Raw genomic sequence first — 24,682 nt, 5'->3', positions numbered from 1 at the left:
GCCTACCATAAAGATCGCACATTACCACTGAATGTTAAACATAAAACTCCATAGAAGTTATTTTATTTAAATACCTAATACCAGAGAACACTATTTTTATTTTAATTTTTCAATTTATCAACATTAAAATAAAAATTTTCGGGAAAAATGCACTATCCTTTGATACATGTATTGGGCGTGAATGTAGACTATTTACGCGATTTCTGTAGTAGGCAAGGAAACAATTTTGGATTCAAATAAATAAATAGTTAAATTATATTAAATATATAAATAATATATATTACATCTTATTGGGTAATTATCATAAATAACATGAAGATTTTTATTTTATGAATGATTTTATTTATTTTTTTCTTAATTATTGATCACGTACAATTTAAACAATTATACTTTGTATTTTTAATTATATAATGGAAATGTTTTTCTGTTGTTTGTTGTTTATATTATTAGCGTTCATGTTTTCACGGTAAACTGTTTGACCTATAAATGGTGCGCCCCCTGCTGTCAGTGACTAGCAGCAGAGCAGCTTGACCCGGAGGAGAAGCGCCGCATCGGCCATTTTGGGCTCAAAGGGGGCTTTTCTGTCACCACGTGAGGGCTGGGTTAGTTAGTCCGACACGGGCACTAAATCGAGCCGAGCGAGGACTCAGAGAACAAGGGGGTAAAAACCGGGGAAGACGCTGCCTCACAGAGCCGCACTCATTTCACATGTGCTGATAGAGAGAGGGAGTAAAGGATGCCGACAGTCACTCTGCCTCCCAAAGAAAACGCTCTGTTCAAGAGGATCCTGGTGAGTGCTAATACTTCAGTGCAACAACATCCATCCACTAAATAGAGCCTGCGGGCTACCGTCATGAGTGTGAATGAGAGCGGTTAATGCTCGCTTAAGAGCTGTTAATGCAGCACTTTTTAGCGCGTGCAAAACTGAACGATCAAGAGTCACTTTCTGTCAAATGGAGGTTAGCTTTTAGCCTGTTAGCTGCTAGCTGTCAGTGTGTTGATGTAGCTTACAGACAGACACAAAGCTGTTGGAAAGAGACTTGTCAGTGGTTGGATAACAGCACGCGAGACTTGTAGTCTTTGTTTATATTTGATTTTTAGAAGGCATTAGCACTAACAGTTAACGTTACGTTTATAGGGTTAAGCTGCTCTGTTTTGAGGATGAATGTTGCTTGTGAGTAGCTGAAAGCAGTTTCTGGCCTGTTCATCCAGCAAATCACTTTTAAAGATCCTCTGAATATTTCTGTAAAAATCGAGTTTTGATTTAGTGAGCTTTCCGGAGTTGTTTGAGAAGAGAGGGAGAGATGAACATGTGTTTCTACAGTGTTTCTGCCGAAGGAAACCCTGGAAGTTTAAGTGATGCTCAACTTAAAAACTACAAACACTCGACGAGTTTATTCACAGCTAATGCACTGTCAAGTCGTGCGCTCTTTTCACTATATGTAATCATTTAAACTGCTGACTTGATAAAGGATTTTGACAGCTAGTGCTCTTAAAACAAATTACTGTGATTGTGTTTGCTGCATTTGCCTACTTTATCCATGTTTCATAAGACTAGTTTGAACGGCTTTGCATGGCTTTTCTTACTGCAGACCATTAAATATATTAGATTTGGATGGTGGGCATAAGTTGCTAGACTGCCTGAGAGTCGACACTGACAGCATGATGGGCCTTCAAGCCACAAACTCAGCCAAAACTTACATACTGTGTTTAAAAGCAAAAAAAAAAAAAAAAAAAAAATCACTGTTTTTTGCACAAGAATGCATATAGCTGAGTGTTTTGTTCTTGGCTATTCAATTGTAGCCAAAACCAGTGACTTTCTTTTGCTAAATTGGTGGATCTGATATTTATTTATTTTAGCTGAAAAAATCCTATTAAGCAGTTTAGGGTTTGTCATGCATTAGTAAAGATTGTAGTGTATGTGTTGTGGTTTTGATATAATAAGCTTTGCAAATGCAGTCTATTCCATGCCTATGTAATATTGAACTGCGCTAATAACAAGGCAAGTCTACAAAAACATTGATAACTGTCTGTTGATATGATGTACAAATGTTTTAAAATGCAAAATACGAAACTGCAAAATTTTAACACAGAAGTAGTAATTTTTTATCATGTAAAAATCTTTATACTATATATGTTATACTTTATGCTATTTATGCTCATGTAATACATCTGATCTGTATTTGATTGATCGCAATGTCGTCATGAATCCACTGAATGATTTAGCTGAACTTTAAAGTTGTGGTCAACCGTTATGGATTTTTTTTTAAAGGCCAATGCTGATATAGGCCTATATATCACACTATTTAACTTGCGCTACACATGCATTACAGTTTATGCAATTTAATTAATATTAATTTGACATTATATGAAATGAGTCAATTTGAAAAAAATAAATAAAAAATTAACTTGGATCGCTACAGAAGTTGGATTTTGATGTCATTAGTCAACTTTAATAGATCATTGTACATTGTTGTGTGTTAAACTAGCTTCTCAAACTACGGCTCTGTGTAGTAAATGCTGCTCTATCTGAAAGCACATGAAAATACCACATTTAATAACATGTTTTTACTCTCAACTCACTTCATAACGTCAGTCGAGTGTTTGAAATAAATCCTTCTGTGAGATAATGTGGCTTCTTGCACAGAATAAGGCATGCAAGATATTTCATAGTATTCTAAGCAGTGATAAAGGCATTGCATTATAAATATACCTTATTATAATGAAAATTATAATAAGAAGAACTCAGATAAAACATATATTGTCGTAGTCGTGTGTTTATTAGTCAATGAGAGCATTTAAATCATCTGTTTATTCAGCAACCACTGTAGGCATTTCCTGGGTTTCTTCTTCGGTGTGTATTTGGAGTTTCCGCACGAGAGCGCCCTCTGGCCTTCGGATGAAGATTTACTACTGATCACAGAACCGTGCTTCACTGAAAGATACGCATGACAATCACAGCTTCTGCCTAATCGCGATTTCACTTCGATTTATCGTGCAGCCCTATTATATACACATGACTTTAATCTTCAAACTCATGCATGTCCAGCTTTTATCCTGGCAGCTACTTGGCAGTTGTACTTTTAGTGATATGTATACCTTGAATGCACTGTAAAGGCCGTGCATCGTGCTTTGATCGGCAAAAACAAATGCTGACCAGCAACAACCCAATGAACATGTCTGTTGCTGTTTTCTGCATCTGTTGGTGCAGTGTGAATTGTCCTGAAGTTGCTTTGGATAAAAGCGTTTGCCAAATGCATAAATATAAATCTAAATGTAAATGTTTGGTTTTGTTACCATGGTTACGGTGTATAAAGATTTCTGATGATGGTAAAGCTGAAGCACTGACCCCCTGGAACTCATTACATTCATGATCAATGTAAAAAGATGCTCTTTGATGTTAAAGTGTGTAGTTATGTCATTATTAAAGGGGTCATATGATGCTATTTTAAAGATCATTATTTGGTGTAACAGAATATGTTGACATGCTTTAATGTTCAAAAAACACATTATTTTTCAAATACTGTACATTATTGTAGTTCCTCTATGCCCCGCCTCTCTCAAAGGCGTCGTTTTCTACAAAGCCCCTCCTTCCAACAAGCACAGTCTGCTCTGATTGGCCAACTGACCCAGTGCATTGTGATTGGCCAAACGCCACAAGCACGCGTCGGAAATGTAGCTTCTCTTACCATATAATCGTGAGCTTCAGCTTTCAATTTAGTTTTACCATCAGTTCAAGCCTGAAAGGGGAACAGAGTCGTGTGACAGAAACCGTGATGATGCTCATATGTATCAGAAATTTGAACATTTGGGTTGTGCTGTTCTGTTGTAAACAAATCTTAACCAATAATTCCTAACTGCATCTACTTTTGAAAAAGTGCTTTTGCTTTTGCATAGAAACACACAGCGTCTCCCTGACATAGCTGTATCAACACTAACTGCGGTTACTGAAACCACGCCGCCTTTTCTCGGGTGAACATTTGGGCTACATCGTGACATAGACATGTGGGGGCGTGTTTGAATGAGGAGTTTTAGCCCGGTCTGGATCAGCCTGCTCTTTTAGATAGAAAAATCCTTTTGTGGGAAACTGAGCTTTGTAACTCTGCATATCTTATATATGCACAAACAGCTACACAACACACTAAAGTAAAGGAAAACAAGAAATCGCATCATATGACCCCTTTAACTGGCAGACGCTAATGTGGCTATGCTAATCAACAAAACCTTGACCTTTTGGTCAGGATTGTCTGAGGGACTCAAGATCATCGTCCACATGTGGAGCCACAGAGCTGCTTTTTAATGTCAGAGAATTAAACGGACAGTCACACTAGATTTTGAATTCAATTCTCTTACATTTTGACCCTCAGTTCTGTACCATTAGTGTATCTGGCTTTATGAATTGTATCTTGAGTTTTGCCAGCCACATAAGAGTCAGTGTTGTTATTCTTAACTAAAACTGTTTAATTAAAATTGTTAATGGAAATGAACCTAAAACAAAACAGAAACATTAGATTAAAAACTAAAATTTCCTGAAGCTGTAGTAAATATTAGAGATTCACAATATTGATTTTCTCCACCAAGATTACAGTGCTTTCATTGTTGTCTGATAAATTTTAAAAGTGATTTATTTTATGTAATAATCCCTTTTGAATTTGTATGTTTACACATGACTTAGTATTTCAATGGTATCGAAATCACTCAAGAAGTACGTCCACAGAGCCGACATGCAATTAAGGAAAAATGTAGGGCTGCCCTCGACTAAAGATTTTTCTGGTCGACTAGTAGTCATTCATTTTAAGCATTAGTCAACTAATCGCACATTTATTAATAAACCAATTAAATTGTTATAATTATAATGAGCCTTTAATTGCCTACATAGCCTATAAGTGCTCAAGCACACGCATAAAGCTTGCCACAGCACACAGCAGAAGTAATGATTATGAATGTATTGGGGAAAAACAGTGAGGAGGCTGCATTAACATTTTTATAATGTATTGATACACTAGTGCTTTTTTGTTTTCGGTTTAAGAAATGGTCAGTCGGCGACACTGACTCGTAATCTCTGCAGATGCACCTGTATGCATGTTTCATATGGATTACATAATCTGAGAATATTTGTTTTATGTTTGAATTGGTTCATTTGAAAGTAGACATTTTGCTCTGTAGATATGTTTCGGAGTTTCGCTCTCAAGTTAATAGAGACTGAGACAGAAAGTGCATCCTGTTTGCTTTTATTATTTTACAAAAGCACCATGTCTTTTGTTGTTATTGTGAGTGTACACAAATAAACGTAGAGTCTTTACAGATTGGAAAGATGTATTACTCTTATCTGTATGACCAAAATTGGAGTATTTTGGGAGTGAGCTCACCGGCACCTCCATCTGTCCTGCAGCGAGCGCGCTACTGTTCAGCTTCCACACTCCACACAGATGCTTGAATAGTGCACATTTCTCTAGGATAACATTAGATTGAGCAGCCATGTAAAGTTGCTAATACTTACATCTTTCAGATAAGCCATATTTGAGGTCGATGAATGACAGGCGAGTATTTACATGTCCTGCCCGATGTACGGTATTACCACAAAGACCAGCCGTTAACGATCTTGTCCGTCACGGACTGTGTGACTTCGCCTGTGGAATTTTTTTTTTCTCCGATAAAGCGACTAAAAAAATTTTGGTCGACTATTAGGGGGCAGTCCTAGAAAAATGCTTAAATCTCTGGAAAAATATCGGTAAGACCGATAATCGGTCAATCACAAACAAACAAGCAAATAAATAAATAAATTAATTAATTAATAAATATAATTTAAACTTAAATTAAGATGGAAACCGAAAATATAAAAAAAAAAAAAAAATTATTTCATAAAAATGTGACATGCTTTGCTTCTGAAATTTTGAATATTCTTCAATAGTCTTATATTTTAATATTTTGTTTCAATATCTGATGTGTAACATAATTTCAGTCTTTATAGTAATCTGTTTAACACAAGCTCAAAATAATTAATCTATTAACTCTTTCAACGCCATTGACGAGAGATCTCGTCAATTAAGAGACAACGCTTCCCCACCATTGACGAATTTTTACGGCAATCCGTGCTCTAGGTGTATTACGGTAAGGAAAGCCCTAGCGCATGTCCTGAATGAGTTACGGGACTTCCGGGTCTTTAGGGTGCGAATCGGCATAAATGGAAGGATCAGAGAAAATGTAGATCATGTATAGATCATAGCCTGCCCTATGTAGATCATGCTTTGACCATTTTGAATCTGATCGGGACGATGTAGTCAGTGAGAGAGATGCCTTTACAGACACAGAAACATATGTAGTTGTAACCGATCCGTCGATCTGAATAGGGGTGGGTGTGTGTGTGGGAGGGCTCTATCTATCTATCTATCTATCTATCTATCTGTGTGTGTGTGTGTGTGTGCGCGCATGTACAGTATATGTATGTATGTATGTAGCCTGTGTGTGTATACTTGTATGTATGTATGTATGTATGTATATGTTTGTGTGTGTGTGTGTCTGTTTGTTCTGTTTATTGAATGCAATTTAAATTATTCATATAATTATTTACAGGTGAAAGAATATGACATCTGAATGTATTTTGCATGAAAATGCACTACTTTGATAAAAATGCATTTTTCTCAGTTTTTTGTCCAAAATGTTGTATTTGTGATGGTACCCACGTGCATTCAAATGGTGATAAAACATGAACACATGAAGATAGAATAAAATATATTTTTTTGTTTAAAAGCAGAGACTTGGTTCTTTATTTTGATATATAATATGTTCTTATATTCATAGCAGAAAATATTCTGAGGGCCGTCACATTTAGGTGAAAACCATCAAAAATGCTGGCGGTGGCTGGAAACTTTTTTTTTAAAAACGCTGGCGGGGAAAGAGTTAAGCTGGTGTAGGTGGTGTACATTAACATTTTGAATTCATTGTTCTATTGTAGGGTTGCAAAATTCCGGGAATTTTCAAGACTGGAAACTTTCCATGGGAATTAACAGGAATTAATGGGAATAAACTGGAAATTTGCAAAATTGCAGGAACTGGGAGCTTAAATGCAGTTGAGAACAAAATCTTGCAGCACAATCTTGGTTAAAACAACCAGATTTAATGCAATTTCAGTTTAATTTCTACCCTACACATTGTTCAATCACATGTACACTGCTTACTGCAGGGCTATTGAGGCCACACCCCCTACATGCACTGTGCTTTCCTCCATAACATGTACAGATCATTTCTTAAATCTTGCGCACAAAATATCAAAATGTCCATCTTGGTAAGTATTCATGTAAATTACATGAATATTCCAAAAAAAATTGTTTAAGACTTCCTTGTGCTGTGTATAATATGCTGTGCAACTAAATTAGGCTATACCATTGTAAAAACAAATACACTGACTGAACAAACATTTAGGTGAGATGATGATTAAACAAGAGTCTAAAAATGACCCTCCCCACACACAATCCCTTCTAGTCACCTAAGAGGTAGTCTCAGCCTCAGACGTCACGCCCACGGAATGTTGGCTAAATGTCTGATGCATATGGCACACAAAAGTGGCCTTGGCCACTATAATGTATTTCTGTGATGCAAAGCTGAATTTTGCACATCATTACTCCAGTCTACAGTGTCACATGATTCTTCAGAAATCATTCTAATATGCTTATTTATTATCAATTTTGGAAACAGCTGCTTAATAATTTTTTTTTTTTTTTTCAGGATTCTTTGAAATAAAGAGTGAAAAAAAAGAACTGTTTATTTAAAATAGAAATCCTTTTTTAACAATACTCTACCATTCAAAAGTTTAGGGTCATTATCTTTTCTCTTTTTTTTTTTCTTAAAATAAATGAATACTTTTATTCAACAAGGATTAAATTAATTAAATTAAATTTAAATTAATTATATAATAGTAAAGACTTATGTTGTTAGAAAAGATTTCTATTCTGAATAAACACTGTTCATAAGTTTTTATTCATCAATAAATTCTGAAAAAAGCATCACAGATCCCCCCATAAATGTTTTTTTTTTTTTTTTTCATTTGTATTAGTTTGCATGCATGTGAGCCTATGATCAAACAAAATGTTTATATTTATGATTGTATATGATACAGTTTTATAAATTTCCCAAAATTTCCAGTTAATTCCCATAAATTCCTGTTAAGTTTCAAACTTGGAAAATTCCCCAGACAAAGTTCCCATTGAAAGCTTCTGGAAAATTACCGGAAATTTTCCGCCCCTTTGCAACCCTATTCTATTGTACTAAGCCACTAACACAAAGTTGTTAGCATCTGAAATCATACCATATTGTTAAAATCTGCTGGGGCTGCTGTACTAATAGTTTCCAAAGCCTCTGTTTTTAAGGTTGTGGTATGTAAGATGGCCTGAATTGATCTGAAGTCACTGATTCAGTAGTGCTGTACTGAATGTGGAAGAGCAGATTCCAGATTTGCTGACAGAATGAGGTGATGTTAGCGATCTCACCACCTGCTGGCTGAGCAGAGGCCTGTGTAATAAAGAGGAAACAGAAGCTGCTCCAAATAGAACTGCTCTGAGTAAATTACCATCATTTACAGAGTTTGCAGGGGACTGTGTGCGTGTGTGTGCGTGTGTGTGCGTGTGTGTGCGCGTGTGTGTGCGTGCATGTGTGTGCGTGCATGTGTGTGTGTGCGTGCATGTGTGTGCGTGCATGTGTGTGCGTGCATGTGTGTGCGTGCGTGTGTGTGTGTGTGTGCGTGTGCGTGTGTGTAGGCAACACTCACACAAGGTTAGCCTGCCATGGATTGTCTTTAGGAAGCACTAGGCATTTAATTGTGAAACTGAATATGCCTAGAAAAGTGTTATCAGCCGTTTCTTTTTAGTAACACTTACTTTTCTAGCCTTTGGTTGCACCTATCCAAACTTTTTTGAGACGTGTTGTGGCCATCATGTTCAAAATTACTTTATTTTTTCCTTTAAATTGTACATTTCCTCAGTTTAAACACTTCTTTTGATATGTTCTATTGTGAATATAATAATGAGATTTGCAAATCATTGCATTCGGTTTTTTAACAGTAACACCGCTGGCCGAGATTACTTTTTTTTTTTTTTTTTTCTCTTCCTCTATTTATTTTTTCATTTTTGTATTAATGTTTTTTTTTCTCATATGTCCTCAGAGATGTTATGAACACAAGCAGTACAGAAATGGACTGAAATTCTGCAAACAGATTCTCTCCAATCCCAAGTTCTCTGAACATGGAGGTAAGAACCCTGCTTGGAAGTGTTCATGACGTACAACTACACTCCTATTTCATTTTAATGTGAATAACACAAATCGAAATGAATTTGACTGGGCAGAATGACCAGTGAGGCAGTTATAAAAATAGCCAAATATCAGTTTGGCACGTTAATACTACATAAAGACATGCATATTCATATAGTTTTAGACTGCAGTGATATAATCAAGGTTACTAGCTTAAATTGTGGTGTCTTTAACGTAAAACGTTCCTGTGTGCAATGTGCAGGTGTTTGTTTACTTAGCGCGTGATGGTTTACAGAGGATGAAAAGTTAAAGGTAATGATCTTTGCAGAGACGCTGGCGATGAAAGGCCTGACCCTGAACTGCCTGGGGAAGAAAGAAGAAGCCTATGAACTTGTCCGCAGAGGTCTCCGAAATGACCTGAAGAGCCACGTCTGTATCCTTGGATATAGAGACTGACACACACATTTGAAAGCTTTCAGTTTGAAATTTATACGTGGTAGTATGATAATGGTCCCTGTGTTGGAGCAGTTGGAATGAGTTTGTTCTCATGTTCACAGCAGCAGAATTAACACTTGCGTATTTGTCTCGATTTGAAGCCTGTCGCTGCCGCTGGGGGTGATGGACCCCGGCCAAGATTCCTGCCCTGTGTCTGACTATGATGTGCAGTGACACCATGAACTGTTTAGAGAGCCAAACACACAGTGCAGTGTTTCCTCGCTGCCAGACAAATGCTTCACATCCTAGAAGTTCGGTTTCACAGAGAAAAATACCATGTAATAAATTACTTAATTCTTTTATTGGTTGTTTCTTTATGAGACACCCTTTCCACAGTTTTTGAAATGCTTAAGTTTAATTGAATGTTTCACTGAAGACTGAAGACAGGCGAAGTTGGCTTAATACTAAATATTTTCTTGATATTTTAGTAATGTGGATGGCCTTGATGAAAATAAACAGTACACGCCAATCATTTAACTTTGCAACACGTTGTCCATATAACTTTACTTATTAATTTTTGCTGACAATCACTCTGTCTTCCTTGATAGTATAAATTAAACCATATATATATATATATATATATATATATATATATTTATTTTAGGGGTGGGAATCACCAGAGGACCCACGATACTTATCACGATACAATATTATTGTGATTTTCTGCGATATATTGCAGTTTATTACCTTGTTTCCAACTTCAGATTATGTCCCCAAAGGAAAACTTTGGCAACATCTGTTTTAATTAAAAATAATAATTTCTCTGTTTATCTCACTTCAATTTTATTGCTGCAGTGAAAAATGGGATTGTCAAGCAGACAAACTGACCAACACTTTCATGAAAACCTGTCATGAATGTTGTATGCACCTGGCAAACTCAATTACTTGTATTACAATCTAGTCTTGTCCACCTTAATTAAATGTAAGCAGATATGCACTGCTTTGCTACTAGAGGTATTTTGAATAATGCAACTTAAACTTGTACAAAAATATTTGTGCAGACCCTTCAGCAATTGGGGCATTTGAAAGTAAATTACTGTTACATTTAAAATAAATAAAACATAGTTTTACATCCGATCTAAACACGGATGGGGCTTTCCTGATAACGTTCCGTGATGCCGCCATCTTTATTTTACCAATTTACTGCATGCTGAAGGTGACCCAGCTGACCTCACCAGAAAAAAAACTCAACACCACCATCTAGTGGACTGTTAAGAAATAGATTTTATTATTTGACCAAATAGTATAATAAAAGATTGATATTGTCATCCGTGTATCGATACGGTATTGCCGCGGAAGATATCACGATACTATGCTGTATCAATTTTATTTTTTTCCCCGAATATATATTGCATTGGGGATCTTAATATTTGGGGGGGTCCTTGACTCATTGAGTAGAAAAGAATAGTCTCCGGCTTTGTAAATTTTAGTGATTATCCTGGGCACAGTATTGCACTGTCATCAGCTCTGTAGTGTCTCTGTGAAGTTCCTCTGCTCTCCTTAACGTGACATTTTCAGGCTGGCACGTGTACGGTTTGCTCCAGAGGTCTGACAAGAAGTATGACGAGGCTATTAAGTGCTACAGAAACGCACTGAAATGGGACAAAGACAACTTGCAGATCCTTCGAGATCTCTCCCTCCTGCAGATCCAGATGAGAGACCTGGAGGGTTACAGGGTGAGTATGTGTACGAGTATTAGTTTCATTTTATTTGCTGATTTACAGTACTGTTCAGAATTTGTTTTGTGTTCAATACGTTTTTTTGAAAGAAATTAATGTTTTTAATCAGCGTGGATAAATTAAATTATTTAAAAAAGATAGTAAAGCCATTTATCAGGACTTGAATTTCAGCCTGGGTTTGTGGGTATTGTGCATAATTTTACAAATTCCCACAGGTTCCACGTTTATAATGCAGGACATTTCTGCAAACATTTATCCACAAAAAAAGCGTGTAAGTTAAATAAGTAAATGAATCCCCACAGATTATCAGATCAAATCAGTATTTTGAAAAATTTCTGTGAGACTGTAATTTCACAAACAGCATGAGTGATTCAGCACTACCGTGTCTTCCTTTTTCAAGAGATGCCAATTTCGTACTTGCATGCTGTTTTCTAAGCTCTCACTCCCAAAACGCGTGCACACAGAACCTCCTCTCCGACAGCTCACAAATACTGGATTGAGGTTTTTTTTTGTGTGTGTGTATTGTGGTGGTTAAACGGTCAGATACACACACAATTATGTGAAAATGCCCATCTTGGTGAGTATTCACATAAAACCAGTCGATTATGTCTTAAGGTAACATATTGGATTTGTGCATTCGGTCTTAAAGTGACAGCAGTGCTGTTGTCTGTGTTAATCAAACAATCACTCACTTCTCTTGACTGAATAACTTTTGTAACTTTAAATGTTAGGAAAAATCTGTATTTGAGTGAAGTGTTATTTTACATTTGATTACTTTCTATAGTATTTCTCTACCTGAATGCTAATTGTAGACCCAGCTGAAAATCTTAAATCAGTGCTATATTTGTATATTTATTCTGGTGTATTTTTTGTGATATTTCTCAATTTATTTGCTCATATTTTATTACTGAATGTTTACTAGTCTTTTTAATTAAAATAAATTCAATTCAAAGTTTGAAACAGGTCTAAAAATGTTTCTCGAGCGCTAAATCATATTACAATGATTACGGAAGGCACTGAAAACTGAAATAATGGCTTTCTAAAAATTCAGATTTGCCATTACAGAAATAAAATGTATTTTAAAATAAATAAGATAGAAAACTGTTATCTTAAATTGTAATAATATTTCATCGTTTTACTGTATTTTTCAAAGAATGCAGCCTTGGTGAAAAGATATTTACTGACCTCAAACAGTTGAACTGTAGTGTAAATTTTATTTATTGTAGAATATGCCCTTTAATATGCTCTTATATATGTAAAATATATTATTTAAAATAAGTTAATATTAATTGCATTAATGTAATTAATAGCCCCATATTATTGCACATTGTTGAGGTGAAACACTTAAGATGCATGTGTATGTTGAGCCAAATACAGCAGCCGTGACTCAGCAATGTCCATTTCCTGTCTCTTGAGCTTGCTTCTCTCTCCTCCTCTCTCGTCTTTATTTCTTTATTTCTTCTGCACTATGATAAAGTGGGTGTTTAATGTTTCATACCCTCAGGCTACTCTGATACCTACTTTTACCACTGAAATGAAAGCCTTTCATATGTGGGCTTTGTGCAATATGGCTCTGCAGTTGTTTTCTGTAGTTTTAGATGGTACTTTGTTACATTGTTTTGAAAGGGATCTAATTTCACCTCTGTATTCAGCAAGAACTTAAACCTTTTAAATAGGGTTGTTCCGATTCCGATACTAGTATCGGAAATTCCACCGATACCACAAAAAATTCTGGCATCGGTATCGGCGAGTACTTGAACCCATGTACCGATCCGATACCATTTTCTTAGACAAGACCTATAGTTATGCGCGCTAGCTTTGCTTAACGCTGCAAATAGGAAATCAATTTTTCTTCGCTGCTCAGAATGCAAACACAGGAAGTTGTGCTGTGTTGCCACAAGCAACCACTATTTAAAGCAGCGAAGAAGTACAAACGTGCTAGCACATTGCCAGTAAATCACTCGCATATGCGACTAAATCTTCACCCTGGGCGACTAAATGATGTCTAATATTAGCCACTGGCTGATAAATAATCAGATTTTACTCGCCAGTGTGTGAGTTGGAGTCTATGTATAAGTTTAGCACAGATATATTGTCACTCGCCGAACACTCAGACTGAGCGCTTCAGAGTTTCGCTCTCTGTCAAGCTATCTATTTTTCAGATCATCTGAATGGATGCGCAGCGTGAAGCTAGTGTGAAGCGGACAACTCGCCGTCGCTTTGCTTTTTTTGTCACACGCAGAGAGAGAGTCTTTTACATGTAGCGCGTCAATTCCGAATGGTATGTAAACTATATTCTTTGTTGTATTTTTCTGTCAAAATAACGGAGCTCCTTTGGAATTCTTCAGTTTAACTGCCGGGTTCTCCGGTAGTAGGCGGAGCTAATGCGCAAACGTCAATCTCATTGGCTGGCGCTCACCTATTATCGTCCCTGTTTTGATTTCAGCAAATCAGTTCGAGCCAATGCAGACAACGTGATTAATATTCATGAATCCAGCAGCTCGTTAATCCTTAGTGCTTATATTGTTCTTAGCAGAATTCATAGTATGATTATTATTATTATCTTATCAGTATTATTGATAGTTTTTTCCCCATTTTTACAGAAACACTGAATGACCAAAAAAGCACCACCACCAGTCCTAAGTTCAGTTAAAATGACTAATATGCATTCATACATGGTTACCAAGTTTTAATTCTAATTGCTAAAGTTCTATCAATAATACTTGATTATCATAATATATTTATAATGCTTGACTGACTGATGTTAACAGTGTACTTTTTTCCAAACATTATATATTATATTTTTTGTTTACTCGCCAGACTATCTATCTATGGTGAAGTGCACCATAAAATAATTGTATCAATTCATACAGGGCTAGTAAGTATAGCTGTATAACCAGATACACAGTATCGGATCAGTACTCGGTATCGGCCGATACCGTGAGTCTAGGTATCGGAATCGGTATCGGGAAGGGAAAAAGGGTATCGGAACATCTCTACTTTTAAAAGCTTTAAGCTTGAACCTTTTAAAAACCCAACACCAGAGAAATCCCTCCTTCTGACTGTATTGACTCTCTTATAGGAGACCCGGTATCAGCTGCTGCAGTTGCGGCCAGCGCAGCGAGCGTCATGGATTGGCTACGCCATTGCGTATCACCTCTTAGAGGACTATGAGATGGCTGCCAAAATCATTGAGGAGTTTAGAAAAACACAACAGGTAAAATGAAGACATCAGAAGATACAGCAAGATTCAAGTTCTTAATCTTGTAGGGTTGTCACAATACACACATGTTAGTAATTTATGCCAGTACCAGTGAAAACAAGACTTTAAACCCCAATTTTTGAAAGTGAAAAGTATCACAACATGGATTGTATCAGTCAGAATAAGTATTATTAATACACATTTATAAATTTGTAATAATATTTTTGTTTTATTTTGATGTGCATTTATGTTTAGTAGTTTTAATTTTTATTACGTTATAATTGAAATTATTTTTATGTATTAACATATTTCTATCTAGTTTTTTGTTTTAGTAATTTTAGTATTTCATTTTGTATGCATTTCATTTAGTAACCAAGGCAACATTTCTAATTTTCATTTTCACCTCATTTCTACTGTATTTTTTCAATTGTTCAGAAATGTTGAATTCTTTTAGTTAACAAGTAAAAGAATGTTTAACTTAAAAGCTCATGCAAGTAAAAAACAAAAAAGCCTTTTTTTTCCATTATACCGTTGTTTGACTAATATTAAGAACAGACTTTTATCTTATTGTGTTTTGTGTTTATTACCTGGGACAGTGGAGATTTGATAGGAAAGTTGAGGGGAATTTTACACTCACATCTACATTGTATCGAACCACAAGCGCTATTCTCAGGGCATGAAAAAATATCCGACTTAGTATTAAAGTACCTTTTACTTTTTACGTCCCTGTTAGCTTGGAATAGATTTGAAAGAACAGGGGCAGAGGTAACAGGAGTGGCTAATGAGGTATTGTGAAGACGTCAACCTGTCACTCCAGGTCAACAGGCAACACAATGGCACGCGATTGTTGTGGCGTCAAAGATAAGACGCTTACTTCCTCTCATTGGTTTCTAGCACAAAGGGAAACTACAAGTTGGCAGGCTAAATAAAAGATTCCTAACTGTTATATAGTGGAATTAGTTCACTCAACAAATCCTTACAGCATTTGTTTTTTATGATGTTTATGAATGTTTGATTTTTCAGACATCTCCTGACAAGGTGGATTATGAGTACAGTGAGCTGCTGCTGTATCAGAATCAGGTCCTGAGGGAGGCGGGACTCTTCAGAGAAGCTCTGGAGCATCTCACCACCTACGAGAAACAGATCTGTGATAAACTGGCCGTGGAGGAAACCAAAGGTACATCAGTGCACCTCTTTCTTCCACTTTTTTCCCTTTTTTTTTTTCCTTGTGCTTTTATATTATTTTGGCCATTATGCAGTTTTTCCTATTCACATTTTGCTTGTCTAGCAGATTCACTTCCTGTTTGTGGTTCCCTATGGAAAATTATCTCTTTATTTTCTCTCCTCGTGTTGTGGATGTGTAGGGGAGCTGCTGTTGAATCTGGAACGGTTTGAGGAGGCGGCAGATGTGTACAGACGACTACAGGAGAGAAATCCTGAAAACTGGTCTTATTACCATGGCCTGGAAAAAGCCCTTAAGCCTGGTATACATGAAAAATGATTTGTTTTTGACATGTTGACATGTTGACATGTTTTTATCTCTCATCTTACACACACATTTGTAAGAGTTTAACAAAACACAGCAAATTCTGGTGTTTTTTAGCAAGTACAGAAGAGAAGCTGAAGATCTATGAGGAGGCCTGGGAGAAATACCCTAAAGGCCTCGTACCTCGCAGATTACCACTCAGCTTCCTGTCCGGTAGGCTGCTCTTCCTCTGGTCAGATACGTCAGCTTCTTCTGCAAGTTGTATGTTTATTGAATGAAATTGTTTCTGTATTGTTCAGGAGATAGGTTTCGGGAGTGTCTGGATAGATATTTAAGAATGAACTTCAGTAAGGGCTGTCCTCCAGTCTTCACCACACTCCGATCTCTCTATCAGGACAAAGAGAAGGTGAGGACCGAATCTAATCTCACAGAACATGCTAATTAGGGTTTACATCCAAATGTGTTTTTCACATTTTGTTTTAATTGCAGGTGTCAATAATTGAAGAATTAGTTGTTGGTTTTGAAACATCATTACGGAGCTGTCGAATGTTCAGCCCAAATGGTATGTTTTTTTTTTTTTTTTTTTTACAATTTAAAGTATCGGGTCATATTATGACCAATCAAATTTGTTTTGAAAATGAAATAAAATGTCAATTTGCACTAAAACTTGCAGAACACAAAACTCTCTCTAGTGCAAAAATACCATATTGAAATATTGTCGGAGCTGTTGTAACTATGTGAACACCGACATTTATGTGAAAAAGAGTTAAAGGGATAGTTCACCCAAAAATGAAATTTCTGTCATTAATTACTCACCCTCATGTCATTCCAAACCTGTAAGACCTTCGTTCATCTTCGGAACACAAATTATGATATTTGTGATGAAATCTGAGAGCTTTCTGACCCTCCATAGACAGCAACACAACTGACACGTTCAAGACCCAGAAAGGTAGTAAGAACATCGTAAAAATTGTCCATGTGACATCAGTGCTTCAACTGTAATTTTCTGAAGCTACGAGAATACTTTTTATGTCCAAAGAAAACAAAAATAACAACTTAATTCAGCGATTTCTTCTCTTTCATGTCAGAATTCGATGCGCATTCAAGACAGTACCATGATGCCAGAATGTAGGTCCATACGCATGCGTCGTGGTACTCTTGTGAATGCACAATGGAGACTGACACGGAAGAGATGAAATTGTTGAATAAAGTCGTCATTTTTGTTTTCTTTGTGTACAAAAATATGTAAAATGTAGAAATGAATATGTAGACATTTTGGCAGACCATTTGTTGTTCCTGGCAGTGTGTAGCACCTTCTGCTCTGTATATCCTTCAGAAGGATCCCAAAATGACAATTTAGCAGCTAACATTTGTATTATCAAGCTCCCTGATAATATCCATCTGGTTTTTACAGTTTAAATCAACATAATGCAGACTTTGCCAAGATTATATTGAAGAACACTTTTAAAAACTGTTCTTATTTACAAACTATAGTTTTTTTTTTTTTTTTAATAATGCACATTTATCTATCTCCTATTATTATTATTATTATTATTATTATTAATACAATTTTATTTTTTATATAATTTAATTATAATTATTACTCAAAGAAAGATGTAAGGTTTAAAGACACAGTACTGAAAAAAACAGGCTATTTAAATCTAAGAGGCAGAAGGTGGAAAGTGCTTGTATAAAACTAGATTAGTGCAAAGAAGCAAACATTATAAGTGGGCATAATGGCTAAATTAATATGATGCTTTTAATGCTGTCTGATCTAATCTGATCTGATCTGCCTAATGTGTATCAGTGGATTAGCATTATCTGATTGGTTCTTTTGATGTTTACATATAGATGATGGCAAAGAGGAGCCACCCACTACGTTACTCTGGGTGCAATATTTCCTGGCTCAGCACTATGATCAGATCGGCCAGCACACCATGGCTCTCGAAAACATCAACGCTGCCATTGAGAGCACACCTACTCTGATAGAGCTCTTCCTCATTAAAGCCAAGATATACAAGGTACAATACAATTACTATTTTGCAGTATGCTAATTAAAGCGATGATTGAACACGACTGAACAGTGTGGGTAATTAAAAGAAAATTAGAATAATTAGCTGGGTTCAGTGATTTTATTTGATTGATATCCTGGCTCCATTGTGTCCCGTTTGTATTTCCTCACTCAGCATGCTGGGAATATCCGGGAAGCAGCTCGTTGGATGGACGAAGCTCAGGCCCTGGACACAGCAGACCGTTTTATTAACTCCAAATGCGCCAAGTACCTGCTTAAAGCAGGTCTGATTAAGGAGGCTGAGGAAATGTGCGCCAAATTCACTAGGGTAAGGGAAGTGTGTGCGTACTTTTGAGTGCATAGTACACAACCTTCTCATAGATGTTTTGTATGTAACAGCTTTGTTCCTCTCTCTCAGGAGGGAGCGTCTGCGGTAGAGAATTTGAATGAGATGCAGTGCATGTGGTTCCAGACTGAATGTGCTCTGGCCTATAAATCCATGAAGAAATATGGAGAAGCACTCAAAAAATGCCACGAGATTGAAAGGGTCAGTCGTCTTTGCTTTGTCAATATATTATGGTATTTGTGTGTTGCTTTTACCTCCTCATCTGACTACTTCCTTCTCACATCTGTTCATTACAGCACTTTGTAGAGATAACAGATGACCAGTTTGACTTCCATACGTACTGCATGCGGAAGATGACGCTGCGTTCCTATGTGGACCTGCTTAAACTGGAGGACGTGTTACGTATGCACCCATTCTACTTTAAAGCCTCACAAACCGCCATCCAAATCTACCTCAACCTGCATGACAACCCGCTAACGGATGACAGCAAGGAACTACAGGCTGATACTGGTAATATGACATAAATCTTTAGAGACCAGTTTCTGTCATGGAATAAAAAAATGACGTTTTTTTCGACTTTTACCCCTCACAGTTTTGACTTTTTTTCCCTTGTAGAATTGTGAGGGGGAGAAAAGTAAGAATAGTGAGACAAAAAAGACTCAATTAACTTGTTTTTGCAATTTTATTTAATTTTTTTTCCTGAGACTCTTTTTTTCACAGTCCAAATTGTGTGATGGAGGAAAAAGTCATAATTTTTTGTTTTGTTTTTTTAATTCCATGCCAGAAATGGTCTTCCGTACACTGAAGCAAGCCTGTATATGTTTAAAGTGTGCTTATGTAAAAATGTTGCTTCTGTTTTCTAAACAGGGAACCTGACTGACAAAGAACTGAAGAAGTTAAGAAATAAGCAACGAAGAGCACAGAAGAAAGCACAGCTGGAGGAAGAAAAAAAGAATGCAGAGAAAGAGAAACAGTTAAAGAACCAGAAAAAGAAAAAAGAGGATGATGACGAAGAGATCGGTGGACCTAAAGAGGAACTTATACCAGAGAAACTCGCCAGGGTGTGTGTTTGTTTTAAGAGTAATGTTTGTGAAAGTGGGGAATTCTGTATCTAAAAGGCTTTTAAACAATTTGTCTCTTTAGTAGGAACCCAAGGGCAAATTCGAAGACTTTTATTGTGCTTGGACAAAAATATTTCTCTTTCTCTTTCATTTTTAAGGTTGAGAACCCGTTAGATGAAGCTGTAAAGTTTTTGACACCCTTGAAAAACCTGGTGAAGAATAAGATAGACACACACCTTCTGGCCTTTGAGATCTACTTTAGGAAAGGTATATACTTTACATCTCCATTTGTAAAGTCTAATAATAGTTTTTCTTTTTTGATAATGTTTCTCTTGGATGTATGAAAAAAAATTATCCGTTACTACTTCCATTACATTGCAACTTGAATAGATGCATAATTTGAATGTTCTTTGTCTTCACTTTCCTCACAGAAAAGTTCCTCTTAATGCTGCAGTCAGTGAAGAGGGCCTATGCAATAGACCCGGACCACCCTTGGCTTCACCAGTGTTTAGTGCGCTTCTTTAAAGGAGGTGAGTGAGCCCAGGTTGCCTCTTGCTCTTAGTTTAGTTAGTCTTGTATTTTTTTTTATTTTTTCATTTTATCAACTGGTTACGATGTCTTATTTGTTGTTTTATGACGCCATTTTCACCTCAGCGTGTTGTGATTGGTTGGTAATGTGTTGCTATTGATTGGCTGACAGTGTCCGAAAGTAAAGACCTAGCAGAATCGGTCAGCATGGTTCTCAAGCAGGAAATCTCCAGGCTGTTTGGGGAAAGTAATGCTAAGAGCTTCAACCAGGCCTTCCTCACCAAGCACTTCAATTCCATCCCTCATCGAGTAGCAGGTGTGCATACTCAACACGTTATATGCACTCAGCTTTTTTAAAAGTTGCTCATTTTTCATGTTCAAATTTCAATTTCACCTGTTTTCTTCCTTTACAGCTGCCAAAATGATGTTCTACTTAGACCCTTCAACACAGAAGAAAGCGGTGGAACTGGCTGTAGCACTTGATGAATCACTGAACAACAGAAACATTCAGGTACATAATGGGCTAGGATTAGTTCACTTCTAGAATAAAAACTTCCTGATAATTCACGTCATCCAAGATGTTCATGTCCGTCTTTCTTCAGTCGAAAAGAAATTTAGGATTTTGAGGAAACATTCCAGGATTTTCCTCCATATAGTGGACTTCAATGGCAGCCAATGAGTTGAAGGTCCAAATTGCAGTTTCAATGCAGCTTTACATGGCTCTACATGATCCCAGCCAAGGAATTAAGGGTCATATCTAGCGAAACAATCGGTCGCAAATGACCTTAAGCTATTACCTAAATAAACTGAAAAGATTGTTTCCTAAAACATCATGGACTGACTGGTCCTGAGAGCTCTGCACGAGCTCGCGGCGCCATCTGCAGGACAGTTAGAAGCGTTCAAATGATTCAAAGCGCCAAACGCGAGCCGTGTTACTCAACCCGATGACTTTATGAACGGCGGTGAGAATTTGAGATTGCTAGTGCTGTCAAAAAATTCACAACGGTTGTGATGTAATTATATAATAGGCTGTAGTCAGATGCGCTACATGTCTGCTGTTACAGTACTGTTTTTAGTTTCGATTCACTGTTAGTGCTAGCTGTGCTGTGCTTGGTTTGAGCTGCTTTAATTTGCATTTGGGAACAACATTCGTCATTAGAAACGTTTGCACATCTGTTATTGTTTACAAAGAGAAGTTTCAGTGTCTCACAATCCTTCAGAAATCATTCTAATATGCTGATTTGCTGTTCAAGAAACATTTCTCATTATCAATGCTAAAAACAGTTTTGATACCACTCAAACATTTGTATAAGATTTTAAAAAGAGAGAGAAATTAATAATTTTATTCATCATGCATGAAAGTGAGTAAAGACATTCAAAATTATATTTAATAAATGCATTAACAAATTTAATTAATATATTTGATGAATGCAAATAAATGCTGTTAAACTTAATATTTATCAAAAATAGTGAATCACCATTTCCACACAAAATATTAAGCGGCAAAATTGTTTTCAACATTGATAATAATCAGAAATCAGAAGTCAAATAAATTGTAATTATTTCTAAAAGATCATGTAACACTGAAAACTGGAGTAATGAAGAAAATTCTGCTTTGCATTACAGGAATAACATTTTATAATATATTAAAATTGAAAACTTTTTAAAAATTTTGCTATACAATATTGCTGTTTTTTTTTTTTTTACTTTATTTTGATCAAATAAATTCAGCCTTGATGAGCAGAAGATATTTATTTCAAAATCATTAGTAATTGTAATTTTTCTAACTTTTGGCAGGTACTTTAATGATAACAATTCTATATACATTACTATATAGTACTTTATCATAATCATGATAACAATATAATATATTATTAAATGTGGCTTTTTATTTTTTACAGGACAATCGTATGTATTACAATATAAGATATCTTTTAATATAAATTTTTAATAAGTGCTGTGGGCGTGGCTTGTGGGTGTGACTGGGGCGTGGTTAGATTTTCCTTCTTTTCTGTCTTTAGCTGATCACATGCCTGATAATGTGTGAATGCAAGCTAGTGCAAGATGCGCATTTGCGGTTAAAAATATATTTTATATTAGGGCTGTGACAGTCACCGTGACAACCGCATCACCGCGATGGTCGGTTGTCACCGCGGTTGTCTATTGCCACCGGCGGTAGTGCACGTGACATCACACACTCTATAACAAGCATAATACAAAGTTTTCTATATAAGTGTAATAATATACAGTTGCAGATTGTTTTATTTAGACTATAAATCTATACTAATTCACTAATTACCTCAAACGCCATGCACGGCATTTCCTTTAGATTGGCAGGTTTGAGCGCAGGAAAATACAGTTTATTCTGCATTTAGCAAATTTATTTCGTGATGAGCGATGGACCTTTTTGGGAAACCAAATACTACATCGCCGATCTGGAATCATTTCCATTCATGTCACCCATCCGCGTGTGTACAAGCGTCTTCAAGTTCACGTGATCGCAAACGCCAGGCTGGTCAAGTTTGTATTGGTGAGGCTTTCTCCAAACTGGTCAAATACGAACGAGACAGCGGTAAATGGAAGATGCTAACAAGTAATGTGGCAACATACGCCGCGATTCCTATTCCACAGAGAGCGCGTGCAGACGAGGAGTTAACGTGCCCGCTTGCTTGGTGGCGGAACAGTGAACCGTGTCTAAACCGGACGCCGCGTCGCGGCACAACAGGTCGAGTCTGTCTACAGGACATTTGAACTTTGTGTCAGTACATCATAAATAGGACGAGGCAGTTTACTGTGAGGGATTTGTAGTGTCGTATCGCGCCGCATCTAGTAGACAGCATCACTGATTATAATGGGTTCTCACCGCGCCGCTCGCGTGAGGTAGACAGGGTGTATTTAACTTTCTTATTTAAGGCTACTTTCCTATTTAACTGTATTATTTCTTTGATATTTAGTTCAGTGTTTTGCAGGCTGAGTGTTCACTGATGGAAGTGCTGAAGTAAACACGCATGTTTGTTAATAGATGATTGAGCCTCATTTATTTATTTTTGCGATTCAGAATTATATATATAAATATACACAACACCGCGCCACCGGCGGTAGTTGGTCCATTACCACCGAGATGGTAAAAATCTGCCACCGTCACAGCCCTATTTTATATAAATATATAATTTTTTTTTTTTAGAAAATGGCCAATCGTTTCACTAGATTAGATCCTTATTCCTCAGCTGGGATTGTGCTGACACCTTTGAAGCTGCATTGAAAGTGCAATTTGGACCTTCAAACTGTTAGCTCCCATTGAAGTCCACTATATGGAAATAAATCTTGGAATGTTCTCCTCAAAAACCTTCATTTCTTTTCGACTGAAGAAAGAAAGACATGAATATCTTGGATGACATGGGGTTGAGTGAATCATCAGGAAGCAGAGGCACTTCTTTATTTTAATTATACATTGTTTAATTAATTATTAGCTTTTCATCAACTTATGAACCCCCTGCAGTTATGCAACTTATTAACCCCCAATTGGGAAACCCTAGTGTATTACTTGCTTATAATACAGTACTACTTTATTTTTGCAGATCTGTACAGAGGTTTTGGAAAGCCTGCGTGGTGGCATCCTTGGAGAGGCTAAGGAAACCGCCGAGTTATACCGAGCGGAGTGTCATAAGATCTACCCCTATACGCTGGCCTTCATGCCCCCAGGCTACGAGGAAAACATGAAGATTGCGGTCAATGGAGATGTCTCCACAGAAACTGAGGAGCTGGCCAATGATATGTGAACGTCCGAAGAGGGTGAAGGACTGAGGGAGGAGGTGGAATGGGAAGCGGTGCGGCACCGCCACTGTCAAACACCCGAGACGGTTGCCACTGACTATTGCGATTATGTGAGGAACTTCCTGCGATCTTCTACACCCCCAGAAATTGCAGTTAGGACTGACAGACAATGACTGTGTTTTGGAGTGGAGGAAGAAGAGGAGGGGTATGGGGGGGAGAAGAGGAAGAAGAGGAGGGGTATGGGGGAGAAGAGAATGAAATGCCCATTTTACTTTTTTAACCTTGCTGATGACTACTCTCTAACTGAAAACTAGTCAAACATGCATCCCATTTTGAAATACAGTATGTCTGAATGCAAACTTTGTGCAATGGTGAGAGCAAATCCCATAGTCAACAAACCGAGCAAGAGAAGCGCACTCAAACCCATCTTTCCCCTGTTTTAAAGAGTAATTTATATGAAAAATAAAAGCTTAAAAGGATGCGTGGCTTGTTGTGCAAAAGATCTATTTTGAGTTGTTGTGAAAAGGCAGCTGAATCATTGGACACGGTTTAGGGGAGAGACTGGGTGTGGACAGGAAGTGATGTCATAATGGGGAAGCAGCATGTGTAGAGGTTCCTTATTGCATATCTTGAAGATTGAAGAGGAGGCTGTATCCAACAAACGACAGTAAACTGTGATCAAGAACCTGTGAAGTTGACAAAAGCAAACCTTTTTCCTCCTTTCTCCTTCATTTTACCTCATTCTATCACTCTGTTTGATCCAAATGGGTTACAGTGTTCAAAGACGAGTTTGTTGTATGATAGATTTTTTTGTAATAAAAAAATCAAACAGTGAGAGCACACATTTGGCACCAGTC

At 36.9% G+C, this 24,682-nt stretch overlaps 1 protein-coding gene across 3 annotated transcripts; it reads left to right on the top strand.

Moving 5' to 3' along the window:
- Nucleotides 1-526: 526 nt before the first annotated feature.
- naa15b (N-alpha-acetyltransferase 15, NatA auxiliary subunit b) lies at nt 527-24,667 on the top strand. Of its 3 annotated transcripts, XM_058773219.1 has the most exons (21): nt 530-790; nt 9,158-9,242; nt 9,572-9,676; nt 11,257-11,414; nt 14,500-14,634; nt 15,643-15,796; nt 15,984-16,103; nt 16,223-16,318; nt 16,405-16,511; nt 16,595-16,667; nt 17,019-17,054; nt 17,957-18,126; nt 18,292-18,444; nt 18,535-18,663; nt 18,759-18,972; nt 19,330-19,523; nt 19,682-19,790; nt 19,955-20,053; nt 20,224-20,367; nt 20,465-20,562; nt 23,630-24,667. In XM_058773219.1, exons 1-21 carry the CDS (start codon nt 737-739, stop codon nt 23,828-23,830), a joined length of 2,634 nt encoding a protein of 877 aa, XP_058629202.1. In that variant the 5' UTR covers nt 530-736; the 3' UTR covers nt 23,831-24,667. The 3 variants fall into 3 exon arrangements, 2 of the variants coding, with proteins under 2 accessions (XP_058629202.1, XP_058629209.1); XM_058773226.1 differs by lacking the exon at nt 17,019-17,054 and having other exon boundaries at nt 531-790; XR_009270761.1 differs by lacking the exons at nt 18,292-18,444; nt 18,535-18,663; nt 18,759-18,972; ... (4 more) ...; nt 20,465-20,562; nt 23,630-24,667 and having other exon boundaries at nt 527-790; nt 16,947-17,054; nt 17,957-18,069.
- The last annotated feature ends 15 nt before the right edge of the window (nt 24,668-24,682 follow it).

The sequence above is a fragment of the Onychostoma macrolepis genome, chromosome 01, assembly GCF_012432095.1.
Source record: "Onychostoma macrolepis isolate SWU-2019 chromosome 01, ASM1243209v1, whole genome shotgun sequence".
NCBI lineage: Eukaryota > Metazoa > Chordata > Actinopteri > Cypriniformes > Cyprinidae > Onychostoma > Onychostoma macrolepis.
Note: the sequence above shows the minus strand (reverse complement) of the source record. Positions and strands in the feature narration are given on the sequence as shown.